This window comes from Cucumis sativus, chromosome 6, assembly GCF_000004075.3.
Source record: "Cucumis sativus cultivar 9930 chromosome 6, Cucumber_9930_V3, whole genome shotgun sequence".
Classification (NCBI taxonomy): domain Eukaryota; kingdom Viridiplantae; phylum Streptophyta; class Magnoliopsida; order Cucurbitales; family Cucurbitaceae; genus Cucumis; species Cucumis sativus.
The window spans coordinates 24,559,473-24,576,268 of NC_026660.2; the positions used below are offsets into that span (position 1 = coordinate 24,559,473).

The following is a 16,796-nucleotide window of genomic DNA, read 5'->3' on the forward strand; positions in this document are numbered from 1 at the left end:
TAAAAGTAGATAATTTTTTTAAAAAATATATATATAATTAGAAGGTTTGGAAACCAATTTTAAACAGATTTATCAAAATAATTTAAATAAAAATGGGTTTTTAAAAATATTTTTCTGAAATTAATCCAAACCACGATTAGTCTACCAATTTTGATTAAAAGCCCTAAACCTTTATTTTTCTGTTTTTGTAAAAAACAAAATAAAAACAGGTTCATTTATTACTCCCAACAAATAATCTCTGTAACTTTCAATCATTTTCTTAAAGATTTTCGTAATTTTCTCTCAATTTTTTTTTTGTCAACATCAATGTTCTCAGCAACATATTCATCGTAGCTTAAAACCTCAATAGTCAATACCAACTAACATCAATTTAGCTAAACCATATAATTGTTAAAATGTCAGCCCCCCCATTATCACCAGCTTGGTTCGCCTAGGAATGAAGTGACAAACATGTGTCTACCTTCTCTTTCCTTTTCCTTTAACTTCATTTATTTATTTTTTTCCTTCTCGTGTGTTTCAAATTTATCGACGATCAATCAAGGTTGATCACGCTTTAGCCACAAGGAAATGTTCTGCCTACCATACTCGCTTCTTTGGAATTCAAAAGACATCATCAAAATCATATTTCAATGGGTCATAATTGATTACGCTGCTTTCAAAGTGGACTATGCTATATTTTTGGTCTTTGGCTGAAGTTGAGAAAGAGTGAGAAATTTTGTTTGTGTTAGTTAACTAGTTCTCTTCTATCATTTATCAAAGTTGGTAACATTTCGGACTATTATCATTATTTGAAAGCAACTTATTAACAACATAATTATAGTCAACAATAACGGCTTGGCCATGTGTTTCTTTTTCAATCATTTTCTTTATTCTGTTGTTCTTGATTAGTTCTACTTTCCCTAAAAAGTTTGCTCCACACACACAGTGAAACATCCTCTTAATGATGATGTTGAGCACAGAGGTTTATGGCTTTGGGGCGTTTTACCTGATATTACTGAGGTGGTAGAGTCTTTTAGTTCTAGAGAGTATTACTGAGGTGGCAGATATGTCTTTTAATTCTAGAGAGTTTTACCCCTTAAGTACCATTTTAGAGGGTATCCATCAAACACTGTCTAATAATGCATTCATGTGTGTTACGAAATACAAATGATCCTTTTCACAAAGTTCAACCATTTCTGACAAGTATTTGACATTTAATTTATTCCTACACAAATAGTTTTAACTTTCAGATTGTCCAACAAGCATGGAATACGTCTCTTTAGAGTTTTTCTCTCTAGGTGTGATGATTTTCCTTCTTAGTTGCTTTCATATTGCAAGCACGATACTAGACACTTTGTAATTTATTACGTCCCAAATGAGATTTAATCCGTTTCAAAAAAGAGAAAAAACCTTTTACTGTGGATTTCTAAAAGTAGAGAGATGTCCTAATTAGTGGTTGCCAAAATCTTCAATTCAAAAATAGAATATCATAAAAGTAGGGGATTATTTCAAGTCCAAACACAAATGAAAATATTCATCTTTTGTGAAAAAATGAATCCTTTGTCAAAGATCTTCAAGATCTTTGAATGAGCATCAAGTTTCTCATCCTCTACCCCACACCTTAGAAACGTAAAAAAGCTTTTTCCATGTTGAAAAAACAACCCTTCTTTATGTTAGGCCAAGCCCCCATGTTCCAAAATATATAATATATATTATATAAGAAGAAAATAAAGAAAAACCACTTGCAAAGCCAACAAACCAAACCCCATATCCACATTCACATCCCCCATGTGCTGGCCCCTCTATAATAAATAATCTTTTCTAAGGTCAAAGATGACTAATAAACCACCCTCCCCTGCCCCTTGAATTCATCCAAACCAGAAAAGGCACAATTGACATAAGAAAGAGACTAGAGAGAAAGAGAGATATGGCCTTCCTATTTGAGTTTTACATGATATAGAACAGGCAGTGAGGTTTCAAGACTCAGTAGATTAACAATATATCAGTATTAGCATTGCTTATTAAGAGAAAATTTACGCGAAAAGTAGTTTTTTGATTCTCTTTTTAAACTTGATAGAGAAGTTAAGAATTTAATGATCAAAAGATGTAACAAATAGAAAGGATGATGATAAACCGATTCGTTCGACGATAACGGATAACCCTAATTTAGAAGATGTTGTTTGCTTTTACTGCATTGCCAAATTATCTATCACCAGTGTCTGCCTTGAGAACCACCACCACTGCCTTTGTTCTTTGAGAAGAAGGCATTCTTTGGCTTTGGGATCTCATGGATGTCCATGACTTGAATTGTTCTTTGCCTTTTAGCTTCAAAAAAAGAAACAGACAAACAGAAATTAGTATGTTTTGTTTGTTCTAAAAAGAGCCAGAAATGAAATCAAAGAGAACTTAGATGTAGGCCAAACCATTTTCAGCTTCCTTGTAATTCTCTTGAAGCCTTTTTCTAGCCGATGCAAGCTTTTGGGAATCAAAATTTGCTTCTTTCTGTTGTTCTTTCTGTCTCTGCAAATGGCCATCAATTCAATTGACATAATAAGAAAAACATTCCTAAAACAGCTAAGTTGTTGAAGACAAAATTTGGCTGACTGTAAGTAAGGTAAGACCATGCATATCATCTGGGACCTGAGAAAATTTAGACCTACCACTCAAATTTTGTCAAATTTCAACACAATTGATCCCAGTTTGAGTTAAGTTTGTTATGTTTTCGGAAGCATAAGAATCGTAAGTTTCAATTTTCTTCCTCCATTTTTGGCAACCAAACATAGAGTTAAAAGACTCTAATTTGGTTACCATACATTTTGAGGAGTTAAAGACGACGTTGGAGCTTGTTGTGTTGGTTTCGGAAGGGCATCTCTTCTTGGAACGGATTTCCCCTTCGGTTCCGGTTCTGAGTTATTTCTATCGGACCCAGAACCTCCATCTACCAAAACAAAGAAAAAGGGAGGGATCATGAGAAACCAAATCAATCCGTGGTACATGATGACAAGTGAAACAATAAGCTCTAATTCAATACTCACTGTGTGGATTCGGAGAGTATGCAAAATCAGGAACCTACACAACAACAACAATAAAACATTAGAAACTATGAAAAGGATAAACTTCTTAACGAACATTAGAACCGAATACGATGAATGATTTCAGTTCACCTGATGATAGCCATTTTGAGGAGCTTTTTGCTGGGGTGAGTCGCCATCAGCTGTCATTGACAGTAGAAACCATTCTTAGCTAAATCTTTCTACAAACAGAGTGACTAAGATTTAACCTTACGAAGGAATTGAATGACGAAGTTCAAAACTGGTCTCTACCTAAGAGTGTAGCTGTTTGCTCCCCAGGCTGATTCAACCTGACCCATTCATCAACAATCTCCTTCCATTTTCTGTCGAAAAACAAATTGATATCGTTAACAAACAGTTGAATTGAACTGATAATTCACCAACTATCCTCTTCTGAAAATTACAAGCATCAACCATTCCTTCAAATATGTAAAAAATTATGTACCTGACAAGATGTTTCACCAATCTACGAACATCATTTGATGGATGCTTTCTCAACCGATTCACATGCCTTCCAATATCAGTTTCCTAACAAGAACAAGAAGAATTAAGAAACAGAGAAGAAGAAAAAGAAAAGGAATTTACATACACAAAGAACAAGAAAAACCACCCCATAAACACTTACCTTAAGAGCTTGGAATGTTATATCCATGTCTGCTAAGTTTTGAAGCAGTTCAACCAAAGCATCTTCAGGCTAAAACAGGCCAAAAAACAACAAATTGGTAAAGATAAGAGAAAAAATCCCTCAAAACAATCAAAGAATTCTGTACAATCAGTATCAAAAGAAGAAGACCTGCTGAGGAATTTCGAGCTGTTCCTTTATTTCCAGAACCTTCTTCTGTTCATCATCAAACAATCCTGCATATGGGTCTGCTCCATCGTCATCCCCTTCCACTACAACGAACTGCGGCGTTGAAGGGGAAGCTTCCTTAACCTCACCTGACCCCTGTTTGATTTCACAGCCATTAGAGCGACCGTCATGGTTGCGATCCGTATCACAGTTCCGACATCGAGATGGCGGCGAAGTCAACGCGTAGAGCCTCTCAACGATTCCATCTCTCCGATTCTTCAATTGGTTACCGTAATCTAATGAAGCGACCTCCATAGCTGTATCGATGAAAGTCCAAACATCGACGCCGGCTGTATCTAATATAGTTCGGAAATCATCTAAATCCAACCGAACCATTTTTTTAAGAGTCCGATTAGAAGAATCGGAGATTGATTGAGAGAAGAGAAAGGTTGTCTTCCCGATAAACAATCTGAAAAAGAAAAAAACGTTCGTAGTTCTTGTTTTCAGTAATGGACTCAGGAAACAGAAACGGATCTAAGATGGAAGTTTATTATTCTACTTCCAAACTCTGACAATAAACAAAAGAGAAGGAAAAACGCTAGAAATTGCACAGAAACCCCAGTGGTGGAAAAGCAAAATCGTCATAATCCATTAATGAAATTTTGTGAAAGAAACAAAAAAGAAAAGAAACCCAAATGACATAGAATAGATCTGATTCGATCCTAAAGAAAAGCTTAACCGATCGTTTTCAGAATCCAAACTCTCAGTTGCCGTTCGGAAGGAAAAAGAAGAAGTAGAAGAAGACAACCCGTCAAAATTACAGAAACCCAAGTCAGGAAACAAAATTAAGAACACAAAAAGCAACTGAAACAATAAATTAAAAAGAACCCAAATCAAAACTACGGAATATTCCTTGAGAAGACGAAGACAGCCGGAATTTCGTCCTCAAAGAATTAAAAGGGAAAATTTTGGAAGTGGGTCAATTCACATTAGGTAGAAGAAGAAGAAGAAGAAGAAGAATGTTCCAAAATCAAAACCCAAGTCGAGAAATTTTGTTTTCCTTTTGGAGTTTGTGGTTAAGTTAATAGTCTCATCCATCCATCATCATCATGCTCATAGAATCAATCAATATTGAAACTGATAGAAAACATGACCATGAAAACGAAAACCGAAGTTCCTGAAAGGAAACGACGGCCGGGAAATTTGATCTGAGCAAAGAATTAAGAGAATGAAGAACAAAAAAAGAAGAGAGAATATTGAAGCGTGTTGGGTTGAAATTTGTTCCTATATCCAGATAGGATTTTCCCTTCCTTTCACAGCTCTGACCCTATGAATTCTTCTTCTCCCATTCGCATTCATTGGCGCGTGTTTAATCTTAATTACTTCAATTAAAATTAAATCCCTCATTAATTAGTGGCCCAAATCCTTTTTCTCAATGCCTCTTCAAACCCAGGCCCATTTTTTCTCCTAATTCAGGGATTAGAACCTTCCTCACCTTTCCCCATTTTCACCTAATTTCTTGTTTTTTTATTAATTAATCTCTTTCTTTTTCAAACCCCTTTCTATTTCTATTTCTATATCTTCTTCCTTGTATTTACTTACCATTCTTTAGGGTACCCTTTTGTCATTTTCCTTTTCATTATTCATCCAATTACCTAAACTAAGTCGATTTAAGATCATAAACCGTTATGTAGAGTTTACCACTTTATTGTAAACATATATTAAGATACATACGACATTTGTAATCAATTATAAGTCAAAATCATACTGTCTTTTTCTAACCTAATCTACATTTGTAATCAATTAATGAAAATTGTTCTATTTGCTTTGTACATTACCTTTAATCATCTTTTATATATATATATATATATTATTGCAACAATTATGTTATATTACATATGTGTTAATCTTTATAGGATAAAATAGTGAAAATGCAACAAATACAAAATCTTTCAAGGTATGGTACCAAAGAGTAGTTCATGTGCAACCTTTTCTGGGTTGAACTTTTGAGAGGATGTGAAAGATTACAAATGTAACATTTGTTTGTCTATTGCAATGATTTGTACGGTAAAACTTTACGAACGAATATATATTTAAGAAAGTAAAAAAGTTATGATTTACCTACACGTTGATGAACTAAATTGTGTGAGAGACATATTGATATATAGATGGTATTCTTGTGTTTGAAGGTAAGCTTTAGGTTATGAAAACTAACACATGTTGGAGTACCTATGCTTTGAAGAAATCTATCAAAATTAAGCTTGTCCCTCGTCCTATATATAGATTGTGACATGCAATGTTATTATTTTTGTTGCATGGTATACCAGCTTAATTGATTGCATGTTATTTCCTATGTTATACACAAGGTCCAAGGACCAAGGACCATTGACCATTGACCATTGAGGATGAAGCTTCTTCATAAGATATTTTAATTGAACTTAATTGATGTGATATTCTTGTTAGGTCAATTTCATCCTACCTCAAATCAAGAAACTGCTTAAATGTTAACCAATTACCATGCAAGAAACTTGATTGTTGTTACAAAATTATATGGTCATCAATTATTGAAATCTAGTCATTATTAGGGTATATGATTTAAAAGGAAAGAAATAAGCAATAAATAAATTAAATTAAGGTAAGCCTTGAATGTATAATTTGGTGTGATGTAATGTAACCATACGACAAAATCTTTGTAATACTTTCGTCAAATTTTGAAAAAATAAATAAATAGTTGACTTTAAATATTAGAGTCATCGCAGTGTTGGAAGCATAACTCACATGAAAAACAAAAACGACTAATATACAAACTCTTAAAATCAAATAAAAAGAATACATTTAATAGAGTTTGATTTCAATTTTCTCAAATTTCAATTGTTCCACATGTTGTTAGACTATCTTATATATAATGTATAATCTTAGGTTGGTATATTGATATATATTGCTTTTGATAGAGGAAGTTAAACACAAATTTAGATATATATTAGTTAGATTATTCAAATAAACTAGCATTTTACAACATGATTTGGATTTAAATTTTTTTAATCTATAACATTATGATTAAATAGATATGTTTAATTATAATAGTTTGAAGTATGTGTGAGTTGGGCATTTTAATTGGATTTTAAAATGGTGACATTTGTTGGCCTTTTTCTCTCCACCTCTGTATTGCAATAATTTGTTTAGCACAGGAGTTGAAAGAATGAAGACGAAGAAAAAAACAAACTAAGAAAATTTGATGAGAAATCAAATCATACCAAATTAAATGGCTAAAGGAAGGGGGAAAAAGTAAAAAAGTAAAAAAGTAAAAAAGTAGAAACCCAAAATCATTAAGAAAATGTTTATAAAAAGCTCTATATTTGAAATGTAGCCAATATTTTGTTTAATAAAAAGTGTGCTTTTTCTAATTATTTCCATAAAGAAATAAAACATTAGTCAATTTACAAATATAAAGACAAGTTTGTTAAACTATATTTTTGGGTTTCCAAAATTTGCCTTAGTTTCAAAAGCACTCATAAAATAAAATGTTAACACTTTGATCTATAAACGGGAGAAGATTTATTAAGAGATAAGAATGCCTCTCATATTATCGATTTTTTGTATTTTAATAATTATTTTAAAATATTATATTACAGTATATATTAAATAATGAGTTGTTATAGCATAGTGGTTTAAATCTTGCATTTTTAATAATTTTATTTATTTTGTTTATATCAAAACTGGTTGAGAACAATTGTAATACAAAATTTTTAAAATAAAATAAATGGTTACGGAAAGAGTAATTTTTTGGTTTTTTTTAAAATTAAGCCTATAAAATATTACTTTGTTCATTGTGAATGTTTGAAAAGTATTTTAAAATCCAAAAGTATATTTTCAAATATAGTTTATTCAGAAAAATGGATGAATAAAGTTATGAAAAAGTAGTTTTGAAAAGAGCCGTAAAAAATAGACCATAAACCAACAAATTTAGAGATAAACGAGTGTTCGTAGATTTAATCTTCAAAACTGAAAGTAGAAAATCTTTTATTATCAAATTAGATGTAATTTTAGGGATATTTTCTTTTTAAAAAATAAACTATTTGCTTCCATTAAAAAAATTCAAAAAATACACACATAATAGGTAAATATTTGGACAATTTTACTATTACTTTTTAAACAAATTTTTTAGTACTCAAATAAACAAATTGGAAACTGACATTTAATTTGAAAAGAATAAAAAAAAAGAAAAAGAAGAAAAATAATATAATTCTCTCACGAACTTACAATTCAGATCGGTGGGAGTTCGGAAGTTAAAAAAAAGGCCCCAATCGCTTTTCCACGTGTTAATAATCTTCTATAGGCGGATAAGAACAATAGCGGGCACATAGAAAGGAAAATAAAAAGTGGCCCATGCAGGTTTCGAACCTGCGACCTTCGCGTTATTAGCACGACGCTCTAACCAACTGAGCTAATAGGCCATATGTTAGTAAGAGAACACATATGCTTTTATATTCCATTTTTTAAAAAAGAAAAATACCTTTATACATTAGAACAAATATTGTGAAGAAGAAGAAACAAGAAAAAATTTCAATTGCTTTAGGTTGTCGCGATCACCTCTATTTCGACTCTCCTTCATTTAAGGCAATTTGTTATTCTTTTACATTTACTTACTTCTAAAAATCTTTGAATATCCAATTTCTTATAATGACATTGTTTAAGGTTGAATTGTTTCTTTGAATTTTGGGACTTTAGAATGCTTTCCCATACTATTAGATTTTTCTTTTCTTTTGAGTTTATGGTTATGTTTTGAACTTGTAGGAGATTATTTGAAGAAAAAAAAACCACAATACTTTTGGGGTTATTTCTCATTATTCCCTCGAAAAGCACCCATATGGGCATGATAATTGATATCAATGGTCTTAAAGGGTTAGTTTCTTTTAGGTCATTTATATATTTCTAATGGGCAGTTGAATCTCAGTAATCTCCCGCGCATCTGATAATGCTTCTCACTGAAGCCGGTGAAGAAGCAATATGAGTGTCTCAGAATTACCTACGAAGGAGAGTAATGTCCTGAAAGGTCATGAAGGTGGAGTTCTAGCTGCAAGGTTCAATAGCGATGGCAATTACTGCCTCAGCTGTGGCAAGGACCGCACTATTCGTCTCTGGAATCCTCACCGTGGCATTCACATTAAGACCTACAAATCACATGGCCGTGAAGTCCGCGACGTCCATGTCACCCCGTAATTCCTCTATCTTCTGGGATTCCCCCATTTTCCTCACATTTCAATGTTAGGGTTCTTTTGCACTGCTACTGATCTTTGTATATGTATGCTCCTTTCTTTGCTTTAGAGACAACTCCAAGTTATGTTCTTGCGGCGGTGATCGCCAAGTCTTCTATTGGGATGTTTCTACAGGTCGCGTCATTCGAAAATTTCGTGGCCACGATGGCGAGGTTTGTCGAACTTTGTGACTTTTTATTGGAAATTTCGAGTTGGGTTATTCGTAATTTTTTATTTGGATGAATCAAAGTGCATTATTATAATCTTATGGTTATCGACATTTTTTTTTGGTTTAGGTGAATGCTGTGAAATTTAATGAGTATGCTTCTGTCGTAGTCTCAGCAGGCTATGATCAATCATTGCGTGCTTGGGACTGCAGATCTCATAGCACTGAGCCAATTCAGGTTTTAATTTTTACTTCTTAATTTACTCGTCAAAATAGTTTTGTTAGCTGTCAGTTTTAGCTGATTATTTATTTGATTTGGTTGTTCTTCAGATCATCGATACATTTTCAGACAGTGTAATGTCTGTTTGCTTAACAAAGAGTGAAATTATTGGAGGAAGTGTTGATGGTACTGTTCGGACATTTGATATGCGAATTGGCAGGTAAGTTCAGTTCAGTTTTTTCTACTTCTCTTACAAACCAAAATTCCAGCCAAATGATTTGCTAAATTAAGATAGTTTGTTCTTTTTTATTCACTCACAAAGAATTTTTCTTTAATAATTTGGCTTTGTGCCGCAGGGAGTTTTTGGTTTTATACATTGTTTCTTGTCCAAAAGATAAATTGGTTTTTCTTATTAAAAAAAGATAAATTGGTTGTGAAGATGAGTTATTAAACTATGCAAAGATGAGAAGCCCCTTGCATTCGTTAATGACAACTCGGATATTTTTTTTCCTACAAATAGAGAAATATCAGATAACTTGGGGCAAACTGTAAATTGCATCTCCATGTCCAACGATGCCAATTGCATATTAGCTAGTTGCTTAGATTCAACTCTCCGTCTATTGGACAGGTATGTCTAAGGTTTGTAGTAATTTAAAGGGTCCGTCACACGTGCTTTCTTAATTTTCAAAACTCGTAAACTGGTTTTTTTTTTTTTCATATAAGGTCTTCTGGTGAGCTATTACAAGAATACAAGGGCCATACTTGTAAGGTTAGCATGATCTGAATCTTGGAAATGTCATAGTTTAATTTGGATTGTTTAATCATCAATTTTTAACAAAAATGAATGGGCCTTCATTAGTTTCTTATCCTTGTAAAATTGTACTCTATTTGTACTGATGTAGATCTTTAAAGTATTTTTTATGTGTACTTTCATCATCTTCAAAAGAAAAAAGAAAAAAGAAAATTGGCACCATCGATTACTTTTGAAGCTTCACTTTCGTTCTTTATAACTCAGCACATCTCTGGTATTTTCAATAGTCTTACAAGCTGGATTGCTGCCTTACCAATACGGATGCACATGTAACTGGCGGATCTGAGGATGGATTTGTCTACTTTTGGGATTTAGTAGATGCATCTGTTGTCTCCAAGTTTCGAGCTCATTCCTCTGTCGTAAGCCTTTATTCCTTAACCTTTTCAGTTTTATATGATCTAGTGTAGTGCATTTCTTCCTCTCTATAAGTTTTTTCAGTGTTTATGATAAAGTGTTTAGAATAATAATATTTTTAAAAAGAAAAGAATAAGCTGCATATTCCTTAGTTGTAATTCTGGACCTTCTAAATGAGCTACAATCTTCTTATAGGAAATAGATGAACTTTATCATGTTGTGAGTGTTATTTGACACCGAAACTACTTTTTTGCATAAATAATAGGTAGTTGATATTTACACCACATAGATCTAATCTCACATATTCCAACTCTGCACGCTTGTGTTTAGTTTAGCTCTAACTGTGCTTGTTACCAGCATCAACTAGATGTAAAATCGAGCCTTCATTGAGTTAGAATGAAATTATACAAAGGATTCGAATGGGCATATAAAAAGATAGCTCTCCAAGATAAGCTAAACAAGTAGTTATGCATAAAGGCCACCTTTTCAGGATAATAAGTACTATCAAACAATTACAAAAACCATTGGGATGAGGTGTGGTTACTTGTTAGATTTCATGTGTCTAGCTGAAGAGTGCAATTTTTTCTTATATATAAAAAAAAAAAGATAAGTGCAAATTGTGTTGTCGCTGTTGTCTTGTTTGTAAGGTGAGGTCTGTATGGAAATACCCTTTCGACTTGGGGATTTGCTGACTAACTGTTGGGCACAGCGTAAATTTCCGCATGCACATTGGTATAATAACAAAATTGTCGTTGGCCAAACCAATTTTCTACTTGGTACTGACACCAAAATCTCCAATCAACCTGCCATCCGCACATTTGAGAAGCTGGATAAAATTTACTTGAACACACAAGTACAAGCACCTGACAAGATTGAAAACACTCAATAAAAAACTTGACTTTGGATTGATTGAAGCCATCGACACATAAATATTCTGTCTCTAAGTAGCCAAGTCCATAGCGTATTCGCTCAAGGTTAAACTATTATATTTGAAAGTCGTAAAAAAGATTGGTGCATTCGTTAAGTCCAAAGGTGTATAGAGCTCGTAATTTCCTTTGTGCATGCAAAATGCTGTCTCGAAAACATTCACTAGCTCAACCCAGATTTACTGATGTCTTAGACTCCAAAGCCTGCTTTGAGTAATGGTGTTTCTGCTTAGTTCATCAAGCAGTCTGTCTATGAGTCTATGACAGAGATCAGAGACTCGTATCGAATGATCTTTTGTGAGTACTATGATCTGTATGTAAATCATGGATATAAACAAAGTAGGTCACCAGTTTTGTTTAGCATTTTGAATACTTTGGATGAGTAGAATTGGGGTGGACATTCATCTGCTGCTCAGTTGAACAATTCCATTTTACATTTAATTGCATTCCTACGAGTAATGTGGATGGACCTAGCATTACGGGTTGGTGTCCCTCCCTTTTCTGTATCTTTTCCTAATAAGTTGCGTTATTAGTGGAGTTGAAGGCCATTGCTTGTGTTAGAAATAGTGGGCTTGGGTCTTGTTGAAAGCCGAAGTGTAGTTGAGATTTACTTTGCCCTATTTTTCATTATTTTAATTAGGCTCGTGTTGCTTATAAATATTTTTCCTTTGTACCTTTATCATTATCAGAAAATAATAAGAAACATCTATAGATTCTACACAGTGGTTTTTCTTCCTGTATTAGGGTTTTCACGTAGACCTTGTGTTCTTTCTTTGTCTCTATTTTTTAATAGCTTGGCTTAGTGACACTTCAGAGGACCTCGTTCTAATGCACTTTATAAGTTATTCATATTGTTACCATATAATGATAGATTTGTTAGGTCAACTCTTGCAATGTTTTAGTGACATGGCCTCTCGGCTTCATTGAAGCTTCCATCAAAGAACAAAGCATAACTTTTTAGATGGGTCAAGAATCCAATTCCAGGAACCATTCAGAACCAGTCAAAGAAATAGATGTTAGAAGATAGGAAGAGGGCCCACTCAACAATTTCATCATCTTTAAGATTCCCTTGAAGCTCATCTCTCATCTCCGAAACTTTGTTTTCAGCATGCCACATATTAGCCACATATTAGCCACAGTAACATTAGCTTGATTGTAGAGTATGCAGCTTTTCGGATACAATGTAGCAATTATGAATCATTGGACAAAACATCATGACAAAAAGAAGTGTGAATAGGATTGCCCAAACGTCTTCTAATTGACCATAACCATACTGTTCAACATTGAAATGGATCTCCATGGAGCTTTTGAAGTTCCTAAATTGGAAGATATTGCCAATGTTGGTTAGCTGCCGTGGGGTGGTACTTTGCATTAAGGATATCCCATCTAAAAGCACCATCTTCACGGGGAATCTCCATATCTATTTAGATCAAAGAGCTTCACTCCAATGCTCGAGATTGCCAATAGCTAATCCACCCAATTGAAGAGAAAGTTGAATTTTTGCTCAATTCACATAGTGCATTCTGTCATCTTCCTCGGCATCTCATGCTAAAGAAAATTCCTAATGACTTTTCGATTGCTTTTGCAATCTAGGTAGCATTTTGACTAAGGATAGATAATACATACACATATTAGAAAGGGTAGATTGGATGATTGTCTGCCAACTCCTTTGGGTATGAAAGAAAATTCCAATTAAGGAAGGGACACTTGTAAAAATAGCAAAAAAAATTATGATAATAAGGCTCATGTTACTACATTTTCTAAATTGCAAAAGTAATGAATTTAAAAGTCGATAACCCTCTGATAGTCCTTCGATAGTCGTCTGATAGCTGTGATATCACTAATTACTTGTCATATTTGTCATATTCGCAATATGCAAAAAAGAGGTGTCATTGCCTATTTTTTCTAAATGTTTTTGTCATCTGATACAATTTCTCATTAAGAAATGTCCTATGTTAGATTTTCTACCGGATTTGTATTCTGATTAAGATTCGCTCAGTTTTAGTTAAAAATGAAGTGTGGTCGACGGATGGGTATTTCTGTAAGAAGTTTGAACCATGGGATGAGAAGCTGGAAGGAAGTAAAAAATTCCCCCACATCGAGGGTGGTTTTACACATGTAGTTTCCTTCGAGTCAATAGAGTATTGAATGAAACCACTGTGTTCTTTATTAACTTCAGCCCTGTTTTTTTGGAACTTAGAAATATTTATGCATGGACATTCTCATTTTCCTTGTTATGTTAAGATTGTTTAGAGTAAGTTTAACTCAATGGTATTTGACAAAACCTTCAAATTTAGAGTTTGAAGGTTTGTTTTCCCCTATCATAGTTGTACTAAAAAACGAATGTTTAGTTAAAATAATTATGAATAAATTGATGCCATGCACATCCCACACTAACTAAAGTATAGTTGCACTAAAATTAAATTAACTTGATTTGTACAAAGATTTTCTTTTGTCTCACTAAAATAATTCAAAAAAGAAAACTTTGTTTTACTATTTAATTTCAAATTCAATGTGTTGTTTTCTTTATAATTAAATATGTAGTTTAGAAGGAAATGTCAAGTTAATATGAATTAGTAGCGTAGAAAATAAACTGAACTTAGAGTATACTGTAGTACATTCAGGGCATCTTTGTTCCCAAAAAAATATTTATGAAATTTTATGTAATCATAATACATTATTGGGCAGAAAGTTCTTTTATTTTAAAATAATATATATGTAAAACATCGTTGTCTAAATACTCATGTACAACAGTACAGGTACGACAAGATGTAAATTAAGGCGAGGTGATGGTTCTAAAATACACATGTTCATAGATGCTTCTTTCCTTTTCACAGGTGACAAGTGTGAGTTACCATCCAAAAGATAAATGTATGATAACTGCCTCGGTTGATGGGACGATTCGGGTTTGGAAGACATAAGAGCCAAGAGGAAGAAGAACATGAATTTCCTCGGCTTAATAATGCACATTATGCTCTGAGGTATTTACTTCTTGATACAATTTAATGCAGTGATTCCAATCTTGAATTATTAGAGTTTGAAATTAAACTTGTGGTGTTTAAGACTCATGATAATGCTGGTGGTATTTATTTTATCAATCAATATCAAGTTGACATAGAGTGTTTGATCATGGTCCAACAATAAGAATCCTTACTAGTACAATAATTCATCATTTTGTATCTTTAAACTTAATGAAGTTACTTGATAAAGTAACAACATGGTTGAAAAAGATGTTTTTCCCCTTTGGGTCTCAAACTTGAATTATGTTTGGCCTACAAGTCTTTAAGTGTACAAGATCAGCTAGGTTTTGATATCAAGATATTTTAGGTTTTGATATCAACTTCAACCCCCTAATTTATTGTTCTACCCTCTGCCGACATGAAATGTTGCATCGTATAGAGTTTTCCCCTAGTTTGTATTACAAATTGTTTCAAAACATTGAAAGTTTAATCTCAAAACTGATAATTTCAAGTGAATTAGTTGAAAGTCTGTTTTTCCATTCTCCGAAGTTTCATGCACAGATTTCTTGATTTAAAACAAAAGCAAATTATATAGCTCTGGGCATTTACATTTTTTTTTCTTATATGCTTTCTTTCAGGCTCTGCAGAATGCCAATCATAAGCCAAAGCCTCTCTAACTTTGTCCTTGAGTTTCAACTAATAATCTCATAAAGTTGTTTATTGACCATTCCAATTTCGAACTCCTACCATAATTTGCAAATTAATCGACGTTTTATGACCGCTAAATTGCAATCTCATTCATTGGCTCCTAGAATTGAAGTTTTCAGATCATCTGGTAAGGAACTGAGAAAGAGGTATTAAGGTATGTTAAAGATAATTTGTTTCCCCTTAGAAACATATTGATTACAAAGCAAAAACAAGGTTGATACCTTAACTTTGGTGTACCAAATTTTAGAAGAATGAAGTGGGCTTACACTGACAAAAGTAAATGAAGATTGAATTGAAACACAAGTCAGTAGTTGGACCTGCCTTCCAAATTCAATAAATTTCCATCATAATTTCACTTTGTAATTTCCTTCTTCATTTGACATCATTTCCTATGTCTTCTTATGGCTTTCAGATTTCACCAACTCATCATCATTATTATTATTATTGAGTATACTCTCTCTTACTTAACTTCATCTTCATTTGTTTTGGACTTTTTTTCCTTTTTTTTTTTTTTTATAAACTCTATATAGCTTAATGTGGTAGTTATACTCACTCAACCTTTTATTTATCTATTGGAAAATGAGAACTAGAGAGAATTAAACACAACATATTATAATGTTCAACCATTATCTTAATCACTTCACATTTTGATGTTCGTGTCCGTTAGTCTTAAACTAACTTTAAAGATTTGTCTAATTCATTTTTATGTTTAGTACCTCCTTTACTCTTTTAAAAATATCCAAAACGTCTTTAAACTCTTAATTCTGCCTCCAATGGATCCTAAACTTACATAAGTTATATAATCCCACCGATAGATCAAACGTATTATCTCTAACACCTTTATTCAATTCATATTCCTTTTTAAGCATTAGACCAATTCGTTGGGAAGTACTGATTAAATGTTCTAAACAGAAACTGGTTTGGGCGATTCATTGTGTTCTTTTAAAAAAATTGCTTTAAATTCAACATAAATTTTACATATAAAATAAGGAATTAGAAAACATTACACAGACGCACACACATGGAGGGAAATATAGAAATAAATTTAGGGATGAATTTGAAAATTGAAAATCAGTGTACTTGAAATGTAAAGTTGAATGGTACATAAATGCGAGATGTAAGGATTGTGCACAGAATTCAATGAGAATGTGAGCTCAATGCTCATCTCTAAAATAACCCTTTTGTTTTTTGGCATAACAACAATTTTATGAAATATATCTTTATTAAATTAACTGTTTATTTAGAATGTTTATGTTTTTATTTTTTAAATTAACTTCACTTCATCATCAGAAACAAACATTTCTTTAATCTACAAAATTATTCTCTCTTCTTACAATCATAATATATATAAATTATTTCGCTATAGAAGAACTTTTGTGAACTTTAAAAAGGTCTTGTGTGTGTTTTTTTTTAATGTTTTGAAATTTAAGTTCAATACTTGCTAATGTCTTTTATTAGTATGGTATATTTTTTAGTGGTGTTTTCAAGATCTATATTAAGTTCCAAAAACTAAAAAGAAATGTAGATTTGTTTGATGATAATTTCATTTTTAATTC

At 32.6% G+C, this 16,796-nt stretch overlaps 2 protein-coding genes and 1 non-coding gene across 4 annotated transcripts; 1 reads left to right on the forward strand and 2 right to left on the reverse strand.

The window, feature by feature from the left end:
* Positions 1-1,889: 1,889 nt before the first annotated feature.
* LOC101211592 (probable mediator of RNA polymerase II transcription subunit 26c) lies at positions 1,890-5,152 on the reverse strand. Of its 2 annotated transcripts, none has more exons than XR_969854.2 (9): positions 3,844-5,152; positions 3,676-3,744; positions 3,496-3,578; positions 3,303-3,373; positions 3,144-3,193; positions 3,015-3,048; positions 2,640-2,917; positions 2,403-2,499; positions 1,890-2,304 (listed from the first exon to the last, which is right to left on the reverse strand). XR_969854.2 is itself a non-coding variant. In XM_004141933.3 (9 exons), exons 1-9 carry the CDS (start codon positions 4,234-4,236, stop codon positions 2,189-2,191), a joined length of 1,038 nt encoding a protein of 345 aa, XP_004141981.1. In that variant the 5' UTR covers positions 4,237-5,149; the 3' UTR covers positions 1,890-2,188. The 2 variants fall into 2 exon arrangements, 1 of the variants encoding a protein (XP_004141981.1); XM_004141933.3 differs by having other exon boundaries at positions 2,793-2,917; positions 3,844-5,149.
* A 3,068-nt stretch (positions 5,153-8,220) lies between these two features.
* TRNAI-AAU lies at positions 8,221-8,294 on the reverse strand. Its single transcript has one exon. It is a non-coding gene; the product is annotated as a tRNA-Ile (tRNA).
* A 395-nt stretch (positions 8,295-8,689) lies between these two features.
* Positions 8,690-15,708, forward strand: LOC101211343 (WD repeat domain-containing protein 83). The gene is made up of 9 exons (XM_004141932.3): positions 8,690-9,056; positions 9,166-9,268; positions 9,392-9,499; positions 9,592-9,701; positions 10,002-10,109; positions 10,205-10,250; positions 10,520-10,651; positions 14,410-14,553; positions 15,171-15,708. The coding sequence occupies exons 1-8, from the start codon at positions 8,848-8,850 to the stop codon at positions 14,491-14,493; spliced, it is 900 nt and encodes a 299-aa protein (XP_004141980.1). The 5' UTR covers positions 8,690-8,847; the 3' UTR covers positions 14,494-14,553; positions 15,171-15,708.
* The last annotated feature ends 1,088 nt before the right edge of the window (positions 15,709-16,796 follow it).

Bases quoted from the DNA above. Each gene is read 5' to 3' on its own strand.
- LOC101211343 (XM_004141932.3), top strand. From the start codon at position 8,848: ATGAGTGTCTCAGAATTACCTACGAAGGAGAGTAATGTCCTGAAAGGT. The intron at 9,500-9,591 runs GTTTTAATTTTT...GTTGTTCTTCAG, and splicing joins ATAGCACTGAGCCAATTCAG to ATCATCGATACATTTTCAGA. The intron at 9,702-10,001 runs GTAAGTTCAGTT...TCCTACAAATAG, and splicing joins TTTGATATGCGAATTGGCAG to AGAAATATCAGATAACTTGG.
- LOC101211592 (XM_004141933.3), bottom strand. From the start codon at position 4,236: ATGGTTCGGTTGGATTTAGATGATTTCCGAACTATATTAGATACAGCC. The intron at 3,579-3,675 runs GTAAGTGTTTAT...TGTTCTTGTTAG, and splicing joins TAACATTCCAAGCTCTTAAG to GAAACTGATATTGGAAGGCA. The intron at 3,049-3,143 runs GTGAACTGAAAT...GTTGTTGTGTAG, and splicing joins CTCAAAATGGCTATCATCAG to GTTCCTGATTTTGCATACTC.